This window comes from Chenopodium album, chromosome 24, assembly GCF_948465745.1.
Source record: "Chenopodium album chromosome 24, dcCheAlbu1.1, whole genome shotgun sequence".
NCBI lineage: Eukaryota > Viridiplantae > Streptophyta > Magnoliopsida > Caryophyllales > Amaranthaceae > Chenopodium > Chenopodium album.
In genome coordinates this window covers 4,547,519-4,571,645 of record NC_137857.1, presented here as the reverse complement: position 1 = coordinate 4,571,645, position 24,127 = coordinate 4,547,519, and the positions used below count along the sequence as shown (strand labels likewise).

Below are 24,127 nucleotides of genomic sequence, written 5' to 3'. Positions count from 1 at the left end.
TTTTTTTTTTTTGAGAAAATAATATGATTAATTGAACAAGTAGAAGACATTGAAACTGGTAATCCAAACGCGGCTTATTCTGAATTTCTGATCCCTTGTTCGTTAAGGTTTCCTATTTCTTGCCAACGAAGAAAAATAAAAAAATTAATAAAACAAAAATTACACTACAAACAACAAATTGAGGAGAGAGAAAATCCGAAAAAGATCAAATCAAAGATAATAACAGAAAATAAATTCGCAACCAAAAAATAATCTCTCTTTTTTCTCTCTCGATTTTTTCAGAAATTTGTCGACAATGATTGAAACCGAATTGCATGATTTATCAGATGATGCTGATTACGCCGCATCTCAGCAACAAGTAACAATTTAATTTCTGAATTATTTCGTTTTTTGATTTTAATTTTATGATTTGATCATATTTTTTCGCATTTTCGATGCTGTAAATTTCTAGGTTAAACTGCAATTGATTATCTGAATTGATTGATTATGATGATGTATTGTAATTTGTGTTGATAAAGTGGTGGAACTTTTAATTAGTGATGATTATAGTTCAATTGATTTTGATTTTTCATTATTTTCGTGTGTTTTGGCTTGAATTGTTGTAATTAGGGTTCGCAAAGCATAATGAGGAGTGATAGTGGAAGGAGAAGTGAACCGGAAGGTGCCGAGATTGTTTATATGAAGGATAATGTGTCGATTCATCCTACTCAGTATATGTCTGAGAGAATTAGTGGTAGATTGAAGCTTGTTAAACAAGGAGATTCTTTGTTTATGGTAATGTTATTGTTGTATTTATTGAATTTTTGGAATTATATGTGGTATTGTATGATATTTTGATTGTATGAAATTTGTTGTAGACCTGGATTCCTTACAAAGGCCAAAACACTAATGCAAGGCTATCCGAGAGAGGTGAGCGCGAATTGTTTTTAGCTCGTGTATAATATTGATGTAATCTGCATTTGTATTGGCATGCCTTTAGTGACTAACTCTTTATATGGTAGCTAGTTGGATCGTTGTTCATGACTGTTTTATGAAGCTGTTAGATACCTGTTAGCTATGGAGTATGTTATTTTCCTATTTTGTACGTTGTAGTACGAAGTGTTACCCATTATGTGGAGTGACACCTCTGTGATAAAATTAGAATGTGAACGGGTTTAATTGGTGCATTGCATACCAAGTGCTGACATATGGTAGCATTAATAAGAGCTTGAATAAATAAGCTATGTTCAGTGTATTGAGCTGTATAAGCTTATATTCTTGCAGCCCTCGAAAAAGTTAGGAATTAATCAACTTAAGCTCATTTATATACAAAACTTTAAGTATAAGAATATTGGACAACCTTCAGAAAAAAAATACAAAAACTTAAATTGTGGAGAGAAGCCTGCCTTGTGTTTATGTTTGGTGATGTAAAGAATTGATCACCTTTCATTTAAAAATTACTCTCTGTTTTGTAAAATTTGTAGGTTGCAATAGTTTCCTAAAATGAAACTGTCACAATGCTTGCAACAAAATATAATTGGATTTTTTTTTTTTTTTTTTTTTTTTTTTTTTTTTTTTTTTTTTTTTTTGCGGAAGTTCTATTATTACCCTTATTTAAGCTCACTGCCAGCTTAATTATACTTCAAACATGTCTCACCCCATTTTAAGTGTGTTAAATCATGTGAGCCTCACTTTCCTTGAATACCGTCAAAAAAATGTGTGTTGCAAGTATTAAAAAATGGAGAAAGTAGTAATTATAGATAAAGAATTGATCACCAACTTCTATAATGTATAATAGTTCTCCAGTTTTTTGTTGTTGGATGGACTTGATTAACTTTCAAATCTTATGCAGACAGGAATCTCTATACAATAAGGCCACTTCCGTTTACTGATGTGAGGTCCATCAGGAGGCACACCCCACCACTTGGCTGGCAATACATTATTGTTGTGCTGTCTTCTGGTAAGAATTGGATTTATGGAAATTAAATCTTTTACTAGAGATAGTGATCTGTGTATGGAAAAATCATTAAATGACATGTCAACTAGATTTATCGAGATTTCTTCATAATTTTTTTACTACTATAATTTATTGACTTTTCTTCTTTCATATCAACAAGAGTATATCAGATATTTGGTTGCCTCTGCTGTTCTGCAATGCTGAAACAAAATGTGTTTTTTTTACAGGGCTAGCTTTCCCTCCTCTTTATTTCTATAACGGAGGAGTTAAGGAGTTTTTGACCACCATCAAGCAACACGTTTCTCTTGTAAGGTTGGTGTTCCTTCTTTTTTTTCAAGTCTAACAACTGTAGCAAGTCCCATTTTTTTGAGACACAATTGCTATTTGTCACTTGTCCAGTGCTATCTGAAATCTGAATGCAAAATAGTTAGACAACAGTGGCCAAGATATTGGAAATCATATTGTTAACATTCTTAGTGAAAAGTAGAGTTGGAAATGTGTTGCATATTTATTAAGTTCGGCAACTATAAGGGGACAAAAAGCTCCTGCTGCCTCTTTAGTGACGTTGATGTTGTAATTATCAGAGTATGAGACTGAACTTCGTCCATCTTAAGCTCCATCACTTCTAAGCTTCCATTAGAGCTTGCTTTCTTCCCTGCCACATTTAGTGTTTTAGATGAAGTTGGAAAGAATATGCTTTGACATCTTTCAAAAATGAACTACAATGGATATCTTTGAGTTTTTCTTTTATTTAGAATGACAATGGATTGATCAATTGTCTTTTAACCTGTCCTTATTTCTTCATTCTTGTTTAATAGTAGTTGGTCAGCAAATCTTCTCTGTAGCCTTGGATCTTTACAGAAATAATTCAGAGTAAACAAGGCTTACCTAAAATTGAATGGAAAAGGAATCTATTTACTTACATACTCAAATTTATATATTTTGAATCTAGTCGATGTGAAGTATTTTGTTTTTCAAGGCAACAATGTTTTCCTTTAAAAATAAATTAATTACGGACCATTATAGACGTGATACCTTCTCCTTTTCATTGTGGTAGAGAAAAGAGTCTCTTGACATCTGTTTCCTTTAATCATAGTATGCTACATAATGCCTTTGCATTAGTCATCTCTTTGATTGCCCCCTATCCCCCTTCACAAGAGCCTCAATAGAAGGCATATAGTATTAGCATGATGCAAGATGTTGGCTATATGTTAAGGACTTTGTATAAACATGTTGATGTATGGAGTTTTCATACATATTTAGTGATGAGGGACTTAGTATACTTAAGGAAAGTTAAAATAAAGCAGTTTAGCATAGTGTTACTTTTGGCACTTTATAAATAGAGTTTGTTTCTTTTCTATTGTATTTCTTTAATGGTGATAAAGTTCCCTTTCCTCTCCGACAAGTGGTGGGAAATTTGGGAGGTATGACCTCCGCGAGGGGCTCTGGTTGTTTAGAGTGGGGACCAGAATAACGACAATTGATAAGGGTCTGTGGCTCTGTGCATTATTGGCAGTGGACTCTATTTAACATTTTAAAGTATTTGTTTCCAGATCAGCTGATGATGCAAATGTGTTCATTGTGAATGATTTTCAAGATCCCCTACAGGTATCTACATATAACCTTGCTCTAAATAAATTTAGTTTGCTTCTGTGTAGCTTCTGTTGTTCCAAAACCTCTACGGCACTTTTTGAATCTATTCCCTTTAGACATAATTTGGAAACAAACAGCTTAATGGAAATAAGAGGAATTGGGTATATAGTTATATAATTATTTTGTCAAAAATGCTGTTTGTGACTGCTGACAAGATGCTTGGACTATGGTAGCTGAATAAAGCATATGATAATATCGATATTATAAGAGAATTCTTCATACATTTTTATACTTGATCTATTAAAATGAAAATTGATTGTAAGAAGAGTCATAGAACGCCGTACTCTGCCAATTATTTCTATGCACCCACGCAAAAAGAAGTATTAGCTTATATTAAAATAACAAAACTTCCTAATTAAAAGTACACATCGCATCTTCGTCATATATGAATATATGGTCATACATTGCACATTAGATCATACAATTAAAGACTATACTGCTGGGAGCATGATGCACACCATGCTCTCGGGTGCACAAAATAATGACTTGAACCCTACCATTAAATACATTTACATCATCTTTGAGTTAATGAGTAAATAAAAGTGGATCTTGATTTTCTTCTGCTGATCCTGCTGTATAATTAGGGTTCTAGCTTTACTTATACTAGCTCAATGTTTTTTTTCTGTTGTCACTAGTCTTGACTATGGTCATTAAATGTTTTTCACTCTTTGGTTTTCCAAGATTTTGCTACTTGATCCTTTGCAAATTGTGTAGAAATTATCTGATTGAGCCTTACTATGTACTTGATGGACCATTTGGTAGTTAGTTATTGTTCTCACTTTGCTGTATGATCTGCTGTTTTACTTTTACTCGTTAGTAGTGGCTTTTTAAACATTTCCGTCATCTGGTTAATGTATTCATCATCTTTTGTAGAAAACTCTATCTTCATTGGAGCTTCCAGGAGTTGTTTCAGTTGCTGCACCATCTACAAATGTTTCTGCTGCTGTATCCCCAACTCAGGGAAACCAAGGAAGGACTGATGTGAGTGCCTTTGATAGCAATAGTAGTTTGCAATCGCTTAGAAGACAAAGGAATAAGTCCAATGATCCCACTAAGGATCTCTCAATTCAGGTCTTGGAGAAATTCTCTCTGGTCACCAAATTTGCTCGGGAAACAACCTCACAGCTGTTCGGTGAAAGTAGTGGTGATCAGCTCTTTTCTAACGATTTGAAAAAGCATAGCCATAGCCATAGCCATAGCCAGTCCCTACCTGATCTTCATTCCCAGTCATCAAATGATCTGGAAGAAGTTCCCTGTGAAGCTCCTGTACCCGCAGACCCTATGGAGGTATTTTTTTTCCCCTTCTCTGTTAGTATTTTTCGCATTTTCTGGAGGCACGGCTATCAATATTATTACTCCTGCAGCAGTTTGTAAACTCCATGCTTTCTAGATCCTGATTTAGTGTTTTCATTTATGCAAAATGGTACTTTGTATATAATGTACTACCTTGATTTTATTTAGAATTAGTTGTGGCTTTGTTAGTGCAAATTACATTATGTTTACAATGATAAAACTGATAATATCTGGACCAAGGACTAAAACGCTACTGTATTATTCTGTAACCTTGTAATTTTTGCAGCCTTTTCTCATGAAGTTTTCTATACTCCATTGTTTCTATAAGGTTGTTGCATATGAGATGCCTTTTTTTCTCCATAAAAGTTATATTAGTGTTGCTTAATGTTAGATAAGTTATATTGTCAACTATTCATCATATGGTAAGAGCTTGTTCTTTACAAATTGTAATATTAGTCAACTGGTAGATCATGGCACTTTACTGTTAAATTCTGTTTTGGCTAATTATACAATAAGTAGCACTCATCCTTTAATGCATCAGTGTCCCTATAAAATAAGAATAGTGTTTCAGTTGCTTCCCATAATTTGGTCAGTCTTTGTTAAGTTAAAAGATAATGTTGAGCAAGCTGTTTGTAGATTGGCTCTTACCTTAATTTTCTACCTGTAGAAAGCTAGTGATGATCTTCAAAGTTTAAATTTCTGTTAAGCTCAAATATTTTTCTGTTTATTTAGATCACTATAAAAGCCTATTCTGTGCAAGCTGCTCTGTCAACTCTAGCTCTTTTAAATCTTTCTTTGAAATGCAGTATTATTCTTTGTCGTTGTGAATATGACTCACAGTTATGATTAAAATAATAATAGGCGGTGTTTGCATGACACTTTAGTGTTCAATAGATACATATTAGGTACCCCATGCAGTATTGTAAAATTTGTAACAGGTGATAAAATTTGGATGACTTTTCAAGTCAGTGGCGGATCCAGGATTTCCGTCCTTGTGAGTCACCCTGAATAATTGATCACCTGTATAAGAAAAAAAAAAAAATCGAATCCAAAAATACTAACAAAAATATATATATGACAACCACCTTCATTTCAATCATTCAATCAAACAAAAATAATCCATACTACAACTAAATAGTACCTAAATAATTCATCTTACAAACTAAAAGTACTACAAATAATATATTACAATCACATAGCACAATAAACTATTACAATTGTTCACGACGAGTTTTCATATTTTGATATCGATCAATAATGTGATCTATTTTAACATTCGAAAACAAATCACTTTCTAGAAAAGTAATCAAACAATCATTCAACATTTGATCTCCCATGCTATTACGCAATTTATCTTTCACGATCGTCATACCAGAAAACACTCTTTCAACACTTGCCGTTGCAACGGGGAGAACCAACACCAACTTCAAAAGCAAGTATACTCTACTATGAGTTTCGGACAATCCCGTCTCAACGAGTTTCTTTGACAATTCACGAAGACTCTTCAAATTCCAAAACCTTTCATCATCTCTAACGGCCACAAAGTAATTTTGAAGTGTGTGTTCAAAGTAAATCAATTCCGAGCTTGAAAATTCATTTGGATAGAATGTTGCTAGCTTGGTCAATTTCACTTTGTTAAAAGAAGAGAACCGATTAACTGGACTAAAACAAGACATACACACAAGAAGTTCTTTACTTATCTCGGGAAATCGATTTTCAAGCTCTTGTAACTGAAGATCAATGACACTAATAAACACCTCAACTCGAAAATGATGAAGATTTGACACTCCCGGACGCTTACCTCTAAACATCCTTCTCCCGGGAACAACATATGTCGCATTCATATCTGGAACCTCAATCTCATATTTGGTTGTGAAAGACAAGATCTTTTCCATAAAGGAATCCCATCCTTCATCTCTCAACTCTTGCAAATTAGTCTTGGTTACGTTAACCATGGCCATTCCATTAACAATATCTTGATCATGTTTTTGTAAAGCCACATTCAACTCATTTGTAATTGCAAATATAGTAACCATTAAGTGAGCCACAAAAACAAAATCAAAAGTCATTAACCAACCAATAATACTTTGTGCTCTGTTAAAATCATTTGCCATAGATTTTGCTTCGGCAGCTTTAGCAATGTCATCAAGTGAGCCAAGGATTGAAGGAAATATATCAAGAACATTTACAAGTGTTTTAAAGTGGGAACCCCAACGGGTGTCACAAGGTCTTCCTAACCCCCGTTCAACATTTACAAGTGTTTTAAAGTGGGAACCCCAACGGGTGTCACAAGGTCTTCCTAACCCCCGTTCTTGATTTAAACCCGAACCCGTTTCAAGTTCACCTAGGGATAATGCATCTGCTTGAGCTTGTTTTTCACGAAGAAATTCTTTCCTCTTTGGTGAGCAACCCACAAAATTCAAGAGAGGAGCAAGCATGTCACTAAAGAGCCAAGCACAATCAGGATTCTTTCTAGCAAGTGCAACTTGAGTCAACTGAAGTTGGTGAGCAAAGCAATGAACAAAGTATGCTTTTTTACATTCTTTCTCTATTAAGGTTCTAAGGCCATTAATTGAACCTTGCATATTACTAGCCCTATCATAACCCTGACCCCTTACTTGAGAGAAAGACAAAGAATGTTGAATTAATAATGACTCAATAGCAGCCTTAAGGGTTAAAGAAGTTATATCCCCAACATGCATAATACCAAGTAAACGTTCACACACTTCTCCTTTTTTATTTACGTATCTCAAACAAAGAGCCATTTGTTCCTTATCAGAAATATCAGCCGACTCATCAGCAAGAATAGCAAAAAAACCACCATTAAGATCTTCAAGTATTGCTTTAGTAGTTTCTTTTGCACATGCATTTATGATGTCTTTTTGAACAACCAGAGAAGTAAGTTGACAATTACCAGGAGCATTTTTCAAACAAACTTTTGAATAATCAGGATGTAGTTCTGAAACAAGAGTCAAAAGTCTGAGAAAATTACCTCTGTTTGAAAAAGTTTCTTTTTCATCGTGAGCTCGAAAAGGCAATGCTCCAACTAAAAGCCATTGTACATAAATAATTGATGCTTCCAATCGCTTCCTATAGTTACTCATAGATTCCTTGCTTTGTTTTGAAAATGCAGTGGTGATGGTAGACTTTTGTTTCTTGAACAGATCCATAGCTAACACGGCATTATTGTGAGCACTCATGTGCTTACCAACATGAGCTTTTAGTATGTCTAATCTATTCCAAGATCGAAAACCATCGCTAACAAATGCATCACCTCCAAATGCATTTTCATCCTTGAATAAGTAACAAATGAAACAATAGGCAGCATCCTTTTCCACACTATATTCAAGCCAAGAACCCCAAGTTTCAAACCACTTAACACAAAATCGACGTTTTTTAGGGGCAATGAGTCTTTAAGGAAATACATGGTTTTTAGGTTGGCATGGCCCTTTTTGAATGTAAGTTCTCCTCACTAAGTCTCTATCATCAGGATGGAAATCACTCATCTTTCTTCTCAATCCCGGGTCGTGAGGAAGATTGGCAAGATCATTTTCACTTAATCTAACACCATCTCCCGAAGCATTAAGAGGACTAGAGTGTTCCACTTCATTTTGAGGGGAGTTGTGAGTGGAATTTTGAGGAGAGTTGTGAGTGGAATTTTGAGGGGAGTTGTGAGTGGAATTATGAGGTGATCTTTGAGGGGGAATTTGAGGTGAATTGTGTGTGGGAGAGGTATGTTGTTCACTAGTATGATGTGGAGTGGAAATTTGTTCATTTGGAGAAGAATTTTGTTGACTAAGAGGATGAGGATTACACTTAGCAAAGAAACTAGCGATATTCTGCATTTTATTTGGAGTACGTTTCCGCTTCATTCTGAAAATCATTTAAGCAAATAAGCAATTACAAAAAAAAAAATCAGCAATTCATTTATACAATCATATATACACATTACACAATTTCAGTTCATTTGAATACACATAATACATTCAAATATCAATCAAATCTGAATCAAATGACCACCTAATCAACAATTCTGCATTTCAACACCACAAATCCATACCACAAATCCACAATGAACAACATTACAAAATTTACAACAAGCAACAAGGCCAACAACCTGTCATTTTGTCAATTTCAAATTTTCAAGAGATCAAGACTATGAAATTATAATTTATAAATGACTGAAAATCTGAAATTATAATTAATAAAGTAATTAACACAAAAATGAACAACAAATCAACAATTCAGTTCAATTTAATCAATCAAATGACTAAAATTATACAAATTTATAATTAACAAAACAAATTAAAAGGTGTAAATTAGTAAATACCTTGCTGCTTCACTGCTGTGATTCGGTGGTCCGTGGTAGACAGACGGCTGGCGTAGATCTGAGATTCCGAGGGGTGAGGGCGCCGTCCAGTTAGGCAGTCGGCCGAGTCGAGCCTTAGGGATGAACGACGAACCACGATTCCACCAATGAACTGTTGTTTGAAGTTTGAATAACGAAGGGGACGAACGGATGAACGTGTGAAGACTGAAAGCAAGGCTGCTCCGGCGTGGTTGGCTGCTCCGGCGAAGTAGCGGCAGATGCGAGATTGCGAGAGAGGGATTTAGGGTTGTGAGGTTTCCGTTGTTTCTTTCACGCGTTTTGGGCCTTTGTGCTTTGTCGTTCAGCCGTTCTTTCTTGTTTTTTCTTTTTTTTTTTTTTTTTTTTTTTGGCACTGCTGAGTCACGTGACCCAGTGTGCACACGTGTAGGTCCGCCACTGTTTCAAGTGTTCACGGATGGTTAATTTATTTGCTGGATACTTGTTGAGAAGCTGGTGTCATATAAGTGGATGGAGAATTGATTATATATTTTTGCACTACATTAAAGAATAGGTGATAAATATTTGACTTGATTGTGGATGCTTTTATTCTTGATTCATACATTCAAATATATCTTTATCTACAAACTTGGGGAGTGTCTATGCTGTGTTTTTTGAGATCCTATTAGTGTCAAGCTTCTGTTCAAGAACTCTTAAGAGTAAATATTTTTATTAGAACTTTAAAGATGCTTAAAAGCTCATGGCTTAAGGCTTAATCTTGATAAGAAATAATTTTCCTAACCTAATCTAATTCAACTTTCTTATGTTTCTCTAATAGTTTAATTTTATATATACTTTGCTCACTGTTTTTTTTTTTGGACAGCTTGAAAAAACGGCTCTTGTCTGGGGAAAACCACGACAGCCCCCCATGACAAAGGAAGAGGTATTTACTTGAGTTTACTTTGGAAGTATTTCTATGAACCATCTGATTCATCTTCATTAAAGTGATGTATTTAAGCAAATTTACAAATGTTATATCATGTATTTGCTACTTTCATCACTTTCTTTCTAGATTTTTAAGGATTGTATATAAGTCTATCTTTGACAGGTTAGGAGCCCAAGATTTTGTTACTTGGCATCCAGTTCCGCTTGTTTGATGCCCATATAGCTGTGTACTTGTGTAGATAGATAAAATACATTGAACTAGGTTCTGTATTTGTGGGGGAAAGGAAGAGGGGGGGGGGGGGTGTGGGAGGGGGAGCAGCTTTTGTTGTTATTCTGATTTTTAGACAATTTGTGATGGTTAAACCTATCCTATCTTATTGCGAAAAGGTGAACACTTTCTTAAATTCATGTCATTCAGTATCCTGTAGTTGTAGTTTCAAAGTCGGGTTCTGAGCAAGGACAATCCTTACATCAATGGCTTTGTATATATATATATATATGGCACTTTAATTGATATATTTCACTATCTAGGGGGAATGTTCATTTCGACTTCTTAAAACTCCGTTTTTACTGAAAGTTGTTATTGTAATTTGTACTCTGCTTTACATTTTAAGTTTTGTTATGCAGTGGATAACTTTCTTGGATTCTGAGGGAAGAGTTGTTGATTCAATAGAATTGAGGAAGAGAATTTTTTATGGCGGTGTTGTCCATGAACTGCGAAAAGAGGTTTGTTATTTAACTCTGTCTGGATGGATCTCTGCCATTACTTTTTTTAGGCTGTCAAACTCTAATATATGGATACAGGTGTGGCCATTTTTATTGGGATGCTATGATTACAATTCAACATATGCTGAACGTGAATATCTTCGATCCGTGAGAAAACAAGACTACGAAATTATAAAGCTCCAATGGCAGGTTGGTTATCATTTATTGATTCTCTTTCTATCAATTTATAGGGTGCATGCTAATGCTGAGTGGATGACACATATTGTACACAACTTTTGCCATGCAAGGGCAAACACACTCCTTAATGTCTTTTAGTATCAAGACATAATGTACTCCATATAGACTACTGAATATTATAGAAAATGAAAATTTTTATGTACATTGTTTGGGGCCTGCAAGAAAAGTTGTTGACACTGATTGCCAGTTATATGTAAATTCCTGTCTTATTTTTATCTGTTAGTATTGCTTTCTGCTTCTTTCACCATATTCTGATTACGTTGGCTTGGGCATGTGAGATGATTAGTAGAAGATCCATAGGTTAAAACAGTTGGGATTTTAGAAGCCGAGGAAGGCCAAAGATGACTTGGATGGAGGTAATCAAGAATGATATGTTGAAATTGGGTTTGCGGGTTCATGTAGAACTTTATAGAAGTGGATGGAGGATAAGTTTCTTTGTCGATGACCACTGGAGATAATGCAGGCATGCAGCAGATCCCACCCTTTTGGGAATAATTATTTGATGCTGTTATTGTTGTCGTTGTATCCTTAGTTTACTCTTGTGGACCATTTGCTTGGGTTAGAAGCATTTAACTTTCATGTCGGTTAGTGCCTTTGTACATAAATTTAGCAAGTTAGCAGGTATATGATGGTTCTGAAGGTACCTTAAATTCAGTGACTGGCTTTATTTATGGGTGATATGCTCTGCTTGGTAGGATGATCTGGTCAATCGTATTTAACGTGATACCTCGTTGTTGTGTGGTGGCGTCAAATTGCTCTGCTGTCTATTCTCCTTGAATCCTCCCACTGCCTTTCTTAGTTTGAGTTCCGTTTTTATAATATTATTGGCAATAGCACAGAGCTTTTTTGTTTATTATAACGAACAATCTTGAATAACTATGCATGAACTTATGAAGTCTCTCTCTGAAAGAGTTATACATAGAAGAGAAACAGAATGTTCCATGTACAATTTGCTCTATCCTGGCGCTATTTTGAATGTTCATTTAAATCCTGTCAAAGAAAAAATGTAACTTTTGATATTTCCATGGAATTTTTTTCTACTCATAGTTACGAAGTGAGTCATATATGTGGGTATATAAATACTAGATATTGGGGTTGTGAATACCAGAGGATGAAGTGGTTTATGCTATGAGATTTATTCATTAGTGAATTTGCAAGCTGGAAAAAAAATTTGATTCGATATATAATGCTGCTTGTATTTGTTTAATGACATGATCGATGTGGGGATCTATGTGATTTCATTTAAGGATTTCTATTTCTGTTCAGATTTTTACAGACATAACATCTGTGGAACAAATTTGTTTATTCTAGCTTGGCACTGATATCTGATTCTCTTTTTTGCAGAGCATATCTCCAGAACAGGCAAAAAGGTTTACAAAATTTAGGGAGAGAAAGGGCTTGATTGAGAAAGATGTGGTAATGACCTGTTTATAACCGTAGATTGAGAATTTGAGATATAGAAATTTGGGGGGGTGGTGGGCGCATTCATTTCATTCGTAAGCAGCAATCAAGTGACATTTTTAATAAAACTACTTTTGTTGCTTTACTAGGTGCGGACAGACAGATCATTTTCTTTCTATGATGGAGATGATAATCCAAATGTGAATCTTTTACATGATATACTGCTAACATATTCGTTCTACAATTTTGACCTTGGTTATTGTCAGGTAATACTTATATTCACATTCATTATCACGCTGTCTTGTTTCTTGATTGAAATTTTCTCTTACAAACTCTTCTGTCATAGGGTATGAGTGACTATCTTTCCCCTTTATTGTTCATCATGGAGGAGGAGTTTGAAGTATTTTGGTGTTTCGCTGCACTAATGGAACGCGTGGGACCAAATTTCAATCGTGATCAAAGTGGCATGCATGCACAACTTTTTGCATTGTCTAAGGTATTTTGCTTTCTTTTTTTCATGTCCCATCCTCTCCTTGTTCTTTTGTGTATACATTTTGCACGGAAGACATCTGCTACCAGTATGCAACTTATGCATAGACATGCAATACTTTTAAAAATGTGCTTTTGGGGGGGGGGGGGGGGGGGGTGTCGGGGTAGTGGTGGTTCTGTACTGCCAGCCAGTCAACAAATGGAGCTGGCATAGCTTGCTAATATGAAGTAGAGAAGTTGTTAATTGCCTTTTGACCGATGTGCAATTACTTCCGATTTATTTATTTATTTATTTTAATGAACTGTAATTATCTTTGGTCTGAATTGCTCACAAGTTGGTTGCATAAATGCTGGCATTATAGCCCCTCTCTCTATATCTGGAACCAACATTAGGATCTCATGGAACTTGAAGATTTCCTGCCCTTTTACCTTGACTGTATAGATTGATATTGGGTATCTGGGCATCCTCTAGCTGATAAAAGTATACAGCAACTCATCAATTTTTCCTACAATGGAATTTTCAAACCCTATGATTTTTCTTTGCTGAATTAAGCATCGTTATGGTTGAGAGTTTGCATTTGTCTTGATTTCCTAGCTTCTGGACTTGTCAATATAATATTGTTGCTGGTGGTTAATTTTTTTAAATCGTCAAATGTATGTTTCTCAGTTTGAAGATCAGTTCTTTGCTGCCCATTTGATGCTAGTTCTATCATAAGGAAGAATTTGTTGTTATTAATCAATCTGTGTCTCGCTTTGCTGAAATATGCATGGATGCTCTATGGCATGAATTTGAATGTTCCCTTCTTGTAGTCTTTGAGTCTTTGTCCGTGAAATTTTTGATGTCTATAATGTCTCAAACGTATCGTTTCATTTTGGTATCAGGGCTCTAAGCCTCTGTTATTGCCATTGTGCTGTGTTATATTTGTGTTTTCACATTGTTTCTTCCTCTACTCAGAATTGATAGTCACCTTGCAGAATCTAATGATATGTTCTGTTCTTTTTGCAGCTGGTGGAACTATCTGACAGTCCGCTGCACAACTATTTTAAGCAGCAGGACTGCTTAAATTATTTCTTTTGTTTCCGCTGGATTCTTATACAATTCAAAAGGCAAGACATTTAATTTCTGAAATGCTTCTATCTGGCTACTAGATTATTTATAATAGTAAGCAAATTTTCCTCATGGCATTATCTTAGTGCCTCTAAATATCTGTGAAGATGTAGCTCTTAGCTATACCCTCGACAATCATTTGAAAAATAAAATACGCACCTTGGAGGTTTTGAATCTTATGAGTGCAAACTACTGTATGGTGATGGTAGAGTGGTAGGACTGTGAGAATCAGACCAACTCGCCAAATTATTATCCTCTATCTTCTTTCAGGCTTACTCTAATGGATCCTTCAGTCTAAATTTTGACTGCTTTATTTAACATACATGCAAAGTACGGTGTTCTTTATTGTTTCCTTATAAGGATTTTTGTGTTTTCAGGGAAATGCGTTATGAGGAAACAATGCGATTATGGGAGATATTGTGGACACATTATCCATCTGAGCACCTACACCTGTATATTTGCGTTGCAATCCTTAAGAGGTATAGGAACAAAATAATTGGGGAGCAAATGGATTTCGACACACTATTGAAGTTCATAAACGGGCTAAGTGGCCAAATTGACCTTGATTCAATTGTAAGAGATGCCGAGGCGCTGTGCATCTGTGCAGGAGAAACCGGAGAAGCATGCATTCCTCCAGGAACTCCCCCTTCTTTGCCAGTTGAAAATGGTCTTGTGTCCTCTCAGCTTGAGGACGAGGTTTTGTAGTTCTCTCTCTTTTTCTTGTACAGAGCTTTGTGCTACACAAAACTAAATTTTATACTCTTGAAACTCTTGATGGATTTGGACCTCTAGCTAGGGAATAAAAATCCTCGTTTATTGTAAAGAAACTAATTCTCTTATATCAGATCTTGCTTGTATAGAGGTTTTCTATTTTTATTTTTTTTTCCTAAGTTGAAAGGGAAGAAATTTTAATTTATACTTAGTCTCTTATTGCAAGTGTATGTTCTTATGCTGTATACATTGATACGTTATTCAGCTAATAGATATACCATCAAGGCAAATCTTATTCCATAGTTAGGTATCGATATTAACAGTTGTGTATTACATTGCAACTATCAACCGTGATAAAAGATCACATTATCAGGCTGGAAAAAATGGCATACGGTACTCCCCGGCTTCACACCAAAAACCTTGAAGGCAATATATTCAGGACTCCACCCTGTTGTTTGGTGATGACACATAGCATATGCATCAAGCCTAGCTCCATCCTTTAAACCGACCAGAGTTACCGAGAAGGTGGTTGCACCCCTCGGCTGGTGGCAGTAGTACACCCCATACGGAAAACTTAGCCTGTGGCATGCGATCAATGACCGCCCTTCAGCTATTTGATTAACACCCATGATTCTGTAGGGCATAAGAGCATCAGTTTGAACTCCATCCATTGAAACAGCCCTAATATTGTGGGTGTCCCCTAGACTTTGAGTCACGTGAGTAACTATTTCTTTCAAGGAAGTAGCACAAAATTGTACTTCTCCATTAATAGGGTTAGGGTGCTCGCAACGTGCTAGAGTTTGGCTCATAACTTGGGCTGTCTTAGAGGTCGGACTTGTAGAGAAGAAGCGAAGAAGTTGTGGTAAGTTGTTAGAAGAGAAGGGTGGCATTGATTCGGACACTTTAAATGGAGGGTATAAAGTTTGTGATAATTTTGTAAAGTGAATGTTTAGGTTGACTCCAGGAGTTAAATCCTTCTCTTGAATGAAGATTGAGGTGGCTGTGTCTAGCTTGAGAAGCGACCCGGGGCTTGGTGGCTCGTACCCAAGCTCGTCCACCTTTTGTGATAAGGGAACTTGGCCATCATATTCCTTGTTCCAATCTTCATGTGCTGCATTTAGTAAGGTTATAGATATGTATATTTGTCGGCATAATTATGAAGTATTGATCTTGATTGAATCATGAGACTCTGACTGATAGAGTATAAAACCAATCCTACGACTCTAAGGTCTCTAACCATTAGCTTGATGGTTAGAGTCCCGTGATTGGTTTTATACTTTCGTAGTAATAAATGGAAGGAAGTAGAAATTAACCTTGCTTAGGTAGAGCGTCTAGCAAAGATTGTGGAATAGGCGTATTCGGAAGCATGATTTTCCAGCAATTCTGTTGGGTTGCTGCGTCGAATGCATGGTCTAGTGCAAAACCAACCTGCAAGGATGAATGTTAGTAGAGCTCATTAGCTTAACCAAATCTAATACAATGTAATTAAGTAGATAGACGAACATTAATTTGAACAATTGGGCTACTAATATTATCGAAATCTTACAGAAATGGTTGTAATTAGTAACATTATCGCGAAACTAAACTTGAATGATTGGTCCATAGTAAGTAATACTAAGCAAATTTTAATGAGATATACTTGTATGAAAGGGGAAATAACTAATCTGATTTATAAGTAATGCATAGGAGATTTAAGAGTGTAATTTATCAATCATGCAGTGAGTTAGGAATTTGAGAGTAATTTTTTTTGTCGAAAATAAGCCCATTTTTGGGGAAAATAGCATTTGTGTGAATGATAATCAAATTAACCTACGTTTCAAGATTCTCGTATAATAATAATAATATGAAATATATAGCTAATTAGTTATGAATTAATTGTAGGATCATTTAATGGTCCTTAACAGTTAACACTTCATAAAAAAAATTGTCACTATATAATTGTTATGAATTATAAATGACATAACAAGGAGTATATATGAACCATGGCTTCAAGCCTTCAACTTTTATTCATTGTTTTTTTTATGGTAAAAATTTTACCATTTATTATTTGAAATTTCATAGCTCATACTTGAAAAATTGATTGTTGTTAAGATATGTAATGCCTACCTACTTCCTTTTAATTGACATGATATCTTAATAATTTGGGAAATGGATTTAATTTTCAAGACGATTTGATGAAATTTAGGGCTTGTTTCTGATTTACTGAACTGATTGGAGTTAAACTCAACTGAACTGAACTAAATAGAGAGCTGAAATGAATTGTTAATGAGAGAAGGAAATTAGGAACTGAATTGATTGGAGCTGAACTGAACTGAAATTAAGCTGAAGAGAACAGACCCTTAGTTGAAGCATAGAAATTTCTAACTACATCGACACGCCGATGAAAAATATTAGAGTTCTTGAACAAAGCAAGTCCCAAATTTTCGGATAGAATAAAACCATTTGACACAACTCCTTTTTCTTAAGGATTTTAGACACTTACATATAATTATACAAGTATGCTCTTAAATATACTCTCTCAATTTAAACCTCTTGTTAGGGTATTCATCCACATTGATCAAGATTTTCTATGAATGTCGGTATTGATTTATATTGTTGACTTTGTAGAGACTTATATTTTTATAAATATAGAAAAAAAAAATTAAAAATTAAAAAAAAAAAAAAGAAAAGAAAAATCTAACCTCTTTTACATTTTGACAAAGGTGTTGGATAAGGGGGACATGACAGGAAATAAAAAGGGAACAAGAAGGGATAAATGACAACGGCTTAACGAGCTTAGGTGGGCTTCATGTTTACACTTGAGAAGGCAAGCTAAGTCCAAATTATATGGGCTTAGCCCAATCTTTGCCGATTAGCCTGACAATCCCATGGCCTTGACAATTTCAGATACTATTATGGGACCATTAATAAGTGGTCCGCATGCTTTTACGGGCCAAAAATTTAATGCTAGATCCACAACTTATGATCTTCATATTGTTGACAAATGACAAAAGAAATGTCCCTATTGATTATCCACACCGTCCCTTATAAACTGTCCTATTTGACTTTTTACGATCTTCAACATATGTTTTAAAATGTAACCATTTCAATTCTAGTCTTGAGAGTGAGTTTGATTTGATAATGTGGCTATTTGAAATTTTATTGCATTGATAATAAAGGGAGTTGTAAATTGTAATGTGGTTACAAACTTACAAGTTACAACCACCTAATTGGCCTTCAAGGGTTTCGTAAGGTTTATAAGAAACATCTTGAGAAGATGGCCTCTTTTCTTTTCAAGTCCGAAAAAGTTAAAAACTCTCAAATATCGAAGACTATAATTCACTCTTGTAGGACAAATTTTAAACTTTATTTTAAACTCGTAGGGTGATCACTAACATCCTATAAATTTAATTTTGAACCATAACTAACCTACCAATAAGTCAATAAAATTCCGAAAATAAGTTCAATTCACGTAGTATTTCAAAATTCCTTTGTTTTACATCCAAAAGGAGCATGAGATCAAACACAAAGGTCACAAGGAAGATTATTTCCAGGCTGGAAAATTGAATAGAGAAAGGTAGGAGAAGGTAATGCCCAAAAAGGAGGGGCACTCTAATTCAATTGAAAAGATTGATTGAATGAAAAAAACTAAATGCATGGGACAAATCTTAGGCATTGAAGTGAAAGGAATCAGCACTATGTCAGTTTCAAAGCGTGTGCTTGTCTTCAAGAAGAAACTACTCCCAAAATCAACTTCTTCATTTTATGCTTTATTTTCTTTCTCTCTTATACCTCATACACCATACATGCATTTAATTAAATTTGCTACTTCTTGAATTAAAAAAATATATGGTACATAAAAATATTATATAGTCAAACAAGAGTGATAAATAGTGCAAAATTTCAATTGTTGCAATAATATTAAAACTAAGTACATGGTGCGTAATTAATATCAACTTATATTATTAGGTGCGACAACTACATGCAAAGGAACAAAGAAGTAGATTTTGTTGTTATAATAAGCTTATTCTGAATCATTAACGTAATACATAATTACATACTCCATACATACATGTAAAGTATTTTGATAAAGTCATAAGTATTGTGTCTCATTAATGTTTACTTATGGAGATGTCTTCCATTGTACCTTCACTCATATACAATATAATGACCAAAAGCATTGCCTAATAAACTCTCATAAATTTAGAGTTAATTAATTTAACTGTATATTTTTACAACCATAGAATTATTCTAAGCAGTATTAAGGTCATATATATTCTTTTAGACTTATTTTAAGTTTAGTATATTCAGGGGCGGATCTAGGGGGGTTCAAGGGGGTTCATTGAACCCACAGATTTTTCGGAAAAAAATTATAAGTTTTAATTTTTTTTTTTTTTAAAAAAAAAAAGAAAAAAAGGGTTAAAACTAATTTATGTGAGTTAAATTATCAAATGTTAAAGCTTGGCACATTGGTAAGGGAGTGATTGTTAGAGCATTGAACCCTCCTCCTTAGGTCTTTGGTTCGATTCCTGCTGCCCTCATTTTATGTTTTTTTTTTTTTTGATATTTTTTTCCGAGTTCTTCCGTTCTTTGTGAGTTTGTGAGACCTCTTATTCCTCTACTCCTCTTAATTCTTAAATCTTTATTTAATGGTTAATCTCATTTTATGTTTTTATTTTTTTTTTGTAATTTTTTTTCGAGTTCTTCCGTTCTTCGTGAGTTTGTGAGACCTCTTATTCCTCTACTCCTCTTAATTCTTAAATCTTTATTTAATGGTTGATTTTATTAAAATTAGTGATAATTAGTTAATTACATACTTATTTTTTAATTGGTTTTGATATATTGTTGAATACTTGAATTGTTGACAAATTGAATTGTAGAAACTTAGAATTTAAAATTTTTACTTGGTCTTTTAATTGATAATTAGAAGAAGTTTACATTGTTAAATTTGTGTTTATTGGGGGTTTGAGATTTTTTATTTTTATGTGTAATATTGATTTTTTGCAATAGACATATAGATTTATAGAAGTAGTAATGTATTAGCACGCTTTCAAACTATGAAAACTCGAAAAATGCTTTTGTAGGTTTTTTTTTTTTTTTTTTTTTTTTTTTTTTTTTTTTTTTTGTAAAATCCATCCATTTGTAATTAAAAAAAAATGAACTTATGTATTGAATATTTAGTTAATATATGATCATCATTTTTTTTTTAAAATTCCGAACCCACAGTTCGGAATTCCTGGATACGCCACTGAGTATATTAGTTTACTTTTCCAATTTTTGTTTGGTTTAATTCCATTCAATTCAAATCACGTCAGTATTAATTCTTTTTGCATTTGATTAATTAATTTTCTTAAAAACTTTGGTTTGCAAAACATAAATATTTTATAAATTAAACTTATTGTTTTACAAAAATAAATTGTTTAAACTTGTTTAACTTATTTTGTTTATCTTAACTTATTTTTGCTTAATTTAGCTTAGTTTTAATCATTTCGATTTCTTTAATTTGGCAGGATTCAACTCATTTTTGCTTGATTTACTATTGTGGATTTTACTTATATTTACTTTTATTTAACCTATTTAGGTAAGTTGAGGGAAACAAATTAAAGAAATTATGAAGAAAAAAATATATAGTTGGAGCATGTAAGAGTTACAATAAATTCATAAAGGGGGTGGAAAAACTAATTAACTTTAGGAGTTGATAAGGTAATAAATATAGGGTTGACTAGCTTGTCAAATTGTCCCCTTTTTAGGCTTCCCTACAAGATTAATCACTTCATATCTACTCTTCTTTTACTACCATGTTTATGTTTCATGTTTGTGTTTGTGGTGGAATATTATTTATGTTGTTGTTATCCACTACAAATACTAGGGTGACCTGACCATTGACTAGTGACCACTAATCCCAATTAACAAACTTTACAATTTTCCAAAATTTCAACTCAATGTGTTTATATTATGAGTACAAGCATGTTCGGTTCAATTCCTAATTTCCTTCTCTCATAAACAGCTCAGTTCAGTTTAGCTCATTCAGTAAATCAGATTAAGCTATTAGATCAAACAATAGTAGGTTTTTCTCACACTCATATTGTTTATAAAACTAGAAAAATAAGATAATGAATTGAACACACTTTTTATATATCCTCTATATATGAATGTATAATATTTCGTAATATACTTTGTAACTTTTTCCATTCTTAAACAAATCTCACTTGTAGCGTTGTATTGTCTTATAAAATCTTTCACTTACACTACTAGCCTTAATTATATTTCATTTATTTACTAACAATAACCAACTTAAAAGAGTGTAGGTAGTAGATCTTTAATAAATACTTTGTAGTTTTCTTGACAATCATCCCGATATAGATAAATTTAGCCTACTTTTTCATATAAATTGTTCAAAGTGCTAAAAGGATGTATAATATGATTTGTTCTACTAGTATTAGTTTATCAAACTAATGTGCTACTCATATAAGCTACTCTATCTGATTTTCTTTGCTTATTCTACTACTTCTGTTAACCTTTAGTTGCAACTTTAGAATATTTTATATCTTACAAATAATACCCCAAAGTTGCAACTAAAAGTAAACGGATGTAGTATAAATAATGTGAGAAGAACAAAAAGGGATAACTTAATTTATGATATAGTAGGACATTTTCATCATCATCATTCATAATCAAGGTATGGGAGCACACGTGGGTAATTGACCCAAGCATGAGTTGTAAATTGTAATTGGACCACTCTAATTAAAAGTCTAAAGCAAATACCCATATTTTGTATTGGGCTTAATCGGATAGTTCCTTGTGGTCGGCCCACCTATATGCAGCGGTCCATACTCCCCGTGGGCTTGCCGGGTGCATGTCACGTGACCTTCCTTCACCGATGTATAAATAATATTTTCTCATTATATTATTTGTACTCGTATATAAATAATACAAGTATATATTGAGAACTTGGGATCCTTAAGTTAAATCAAATGGTCCTCGATATATACCAAAAGGAAATTTGATGATGTAATAATCTATGACAACAACGTTGAAAAGACAAACGCATATATGAAGTGTATAGTTAAGATAAATAACTTAATATATACTACGAATTATAATTATATGTATGTACGATATATGTGTCTACTACATATGCGTGTATAACTGTATAACATAATGTAGGCTATGTAGCTGTAAAACTATTAAGAATGTATTATTATTTTATTAATCAAAAGTCTTATTATACAAAGTACGGAGTATTAGTTTTTTGTCGCGTATTTATATGCTAGATCATCTTCTCCGTAGTCTTAATCAAACTAAATTCCAACTTATTAATTATAAAGTAACAAACTGGAGTATAATCCTACTTACATCTATCTATCATATCAAAATGAATTAAAGAACTTTGGAAAGTCATCAAAAAATAATCCAATTACATGACGTAAGTGATGTAATCAGATGTGATCTTGGAACTACTTCTACACATGAAATTTTGTCAACATAGGACTTCAGATCAATTCTTATTTGCCCCAAATTCAAGCAAATCCCAAACCTTATCCGACATGCAATATGATTTGCCTTCAAAATACCTTAACTAATTTTAAAATAATAATTAAAAGTTTGTATTACCTTAATTTTATAGTCCCATTTTAATAATATATCCTAAGATCCACATATTCTAGACATGTTTGGAGTAAGGTGACATATTGTCTTTTCTATAATTTTGTTTAGTAACCCATCATAAACTCGTGCGAATGTGATTTTTAATGTACAAATTCAATTAATCATGTACTAAAAATCAAAGCTAATAAAAAATAAACAGTACTAATTCCTAGATAAATTAAAAATTAAATAAAACACTCCTTTATTTTATTTCCCTTTATATATATGTTTTGCTTGGAGTGTTACAACTTACAACTATATATGCACAGTACAATTTGAGGAATTATAGTAAATTTTGTACAAATACAAGGAAAAATACAGTTATACATGTGAATTTGGTTTAATTCGCCTTAAAGAATGCAGTATCAAAGGTCATGCACCACGTCCACTCTCATAAAACATTCTTTTATGAATAATTAATTAAGCTATGTTTGTAGTAAACAAAATCCTCCGATTTTTATATTTAGAGATAATAACATACTCCCTCCGTCTTCAAATGATAATCCCAGTCCTTTATGACCTATTTTTAGTTTTAAATTGATATCCCATCGTAATAGGCAATTATTTGGAAGCGGAGGGAGTATTATTATAATTAAACATAATACATTGACAAACGTGAAAATACAGTCAAATAAAAAACGTTATTAAAAAAGCGGAGTAAAATAGATAAGCCATGGTGCACTAATAAGTACTCCGTAATTTAGAGGTTTGCGTAGATTAGTACTAGTACTCCTTAATTGGTTTATCCTGGTTGGTTAATCAAAGCATGGTGAGATATTTAATTGTGTTCCCTAAATATCTATATCTATCTCCTCGTATCAAATACCAAGTGTCATTCAAATCCAATGCATGGAAAATATCAAAGTGTTCCCTTAAATCAAAGGTGTTCAAATCCTATGAATCATCTTTAAAAGGACAAACAACGTATTGTACGACTACTATTACGATGAATTTAGATAATTACATGGATTCTTCCTTATTTTTGCCTAATTACAGACCTTATGAACTTGTGTTGTTGCCTTGTTGGCAATTTAATTTACTACGTGTCTAAGTGAAATTTAAATGGTTTTGGTAAAAGCACATATTCTTGTAGTAATGTCTAAAAAGGAGAAATCTAGATATTTTGATGATATATTAGTACACAAAAACAGAATGTAAGAGTATGTTCACTTTAGCTTAATTTCAGTTCACTTCAGTTCCAATCAGATCAGTTCCGTTCAATTCAGTTCAAGTTCTAATTTCTTTCTCTCATAATAAAATATTCATTTCAGCTCTATTCAGTTCAGTTCAGCTCCAATCAGTTTGATTCAGTTCAGCTCAGTTTAGTAAATATGAACAGGCCCTAAAAAACACTAATAAAATTAAAAGGTCAAATTCGCGATTCAAGTCAGGTATTATTAGATGGTACTCGTACTTGTTATATACCTAATTAAGAGCGTAACATATTATCTTAATATTGTAGCTCGAGCATTGTTGATTTTAGTACATATGATCTTGAAGCAAAGAGAATCAATTTTAAAGTAATGATTTTGAAATAACCACCAACTTATACTTCGTATACTATAGTCAATCTGTCAATAGATACTTGTATTTTTATTTTTTTTTTAAACACAGATATATACTTGTATGTTATAGACCTAATTAAGAGCGTAGCTTAATTATCTTACAATTTATGTAACGTAAAATCACCTTACTG

The 24,127-nt window shown here is 33.4% G+C and overlaps 2 protein-coding genes across 3 annotated transcripts; one reads left to right on the top strand and one right to left on the bottom strand.

The window, feature by feature from the left end:
- Window positions 1–159: 159 nt before the first annotated feature.
- Window positions 160–14,974, top strand: LOC145610237 (uncharacterized). Of its 2 annotated transcripts, XM_081665534.1 has the most exons (16): window positions 160–358; window positions 610–774; window positions 858–909; window positions 1,832–1,939; window positions 2,164–2,248; window positions 3,490–3,544; window positions 4,463–4,570; window positions 4,661–4,876; window positions 10,072–10,131; window positions 10,761–10,859; window positions 10,938–11,048; window positions 12,441–12,512; window positions 12,647–12,763; window positions 12,844–12,993; window positions 13,993–14,093; window positions 14,472–14,974. In XM_081665534.1, the coding sequence occupies exons 1-16, from the start codon at window positions 296–298 to the stop codon at window positions 14,797–14,799; spliced, it is 1,890 nt and encodes a 629-aa protein (XP_081521660.1). In that variant the 5' UTR covers window positions 160–295; the 3' UTR covers window positions 14,800–14,974. The 2 variants fall into 2 exon arrangements, with proteins under 2 accessions (XP_081521660.1, XP_081521659.1); XM_081665533.1 differs by having other exon boundaries at window positions 4,463–4,876.
- A 175-nt stretch (window positions 14,975–15,149) lies between these two features.
- On the bottom strand, window positions 15,150–16,375 carry LOC145610416 (BURP domain-containing protein 6-like). The gene is made up of 3 exons (XM_081665761.1): window positions 16,352–16,375; window positions 16,119–16,233; window positions 15,150–15,916 (listed from the first exon to the last, which is right to left on the bottom strand). The coding sequence occupies exons 1-3, from the start codon at window positions 16,373–16,375 to the stop codon at window positions 15,150–15,152; spliced, it is 906 nt and encodes a 301-aa protein (XP_081521887.1).
- Between the last annotated feature and the right edge of the window lie 7,752 nt (window positions 16,376–24,127).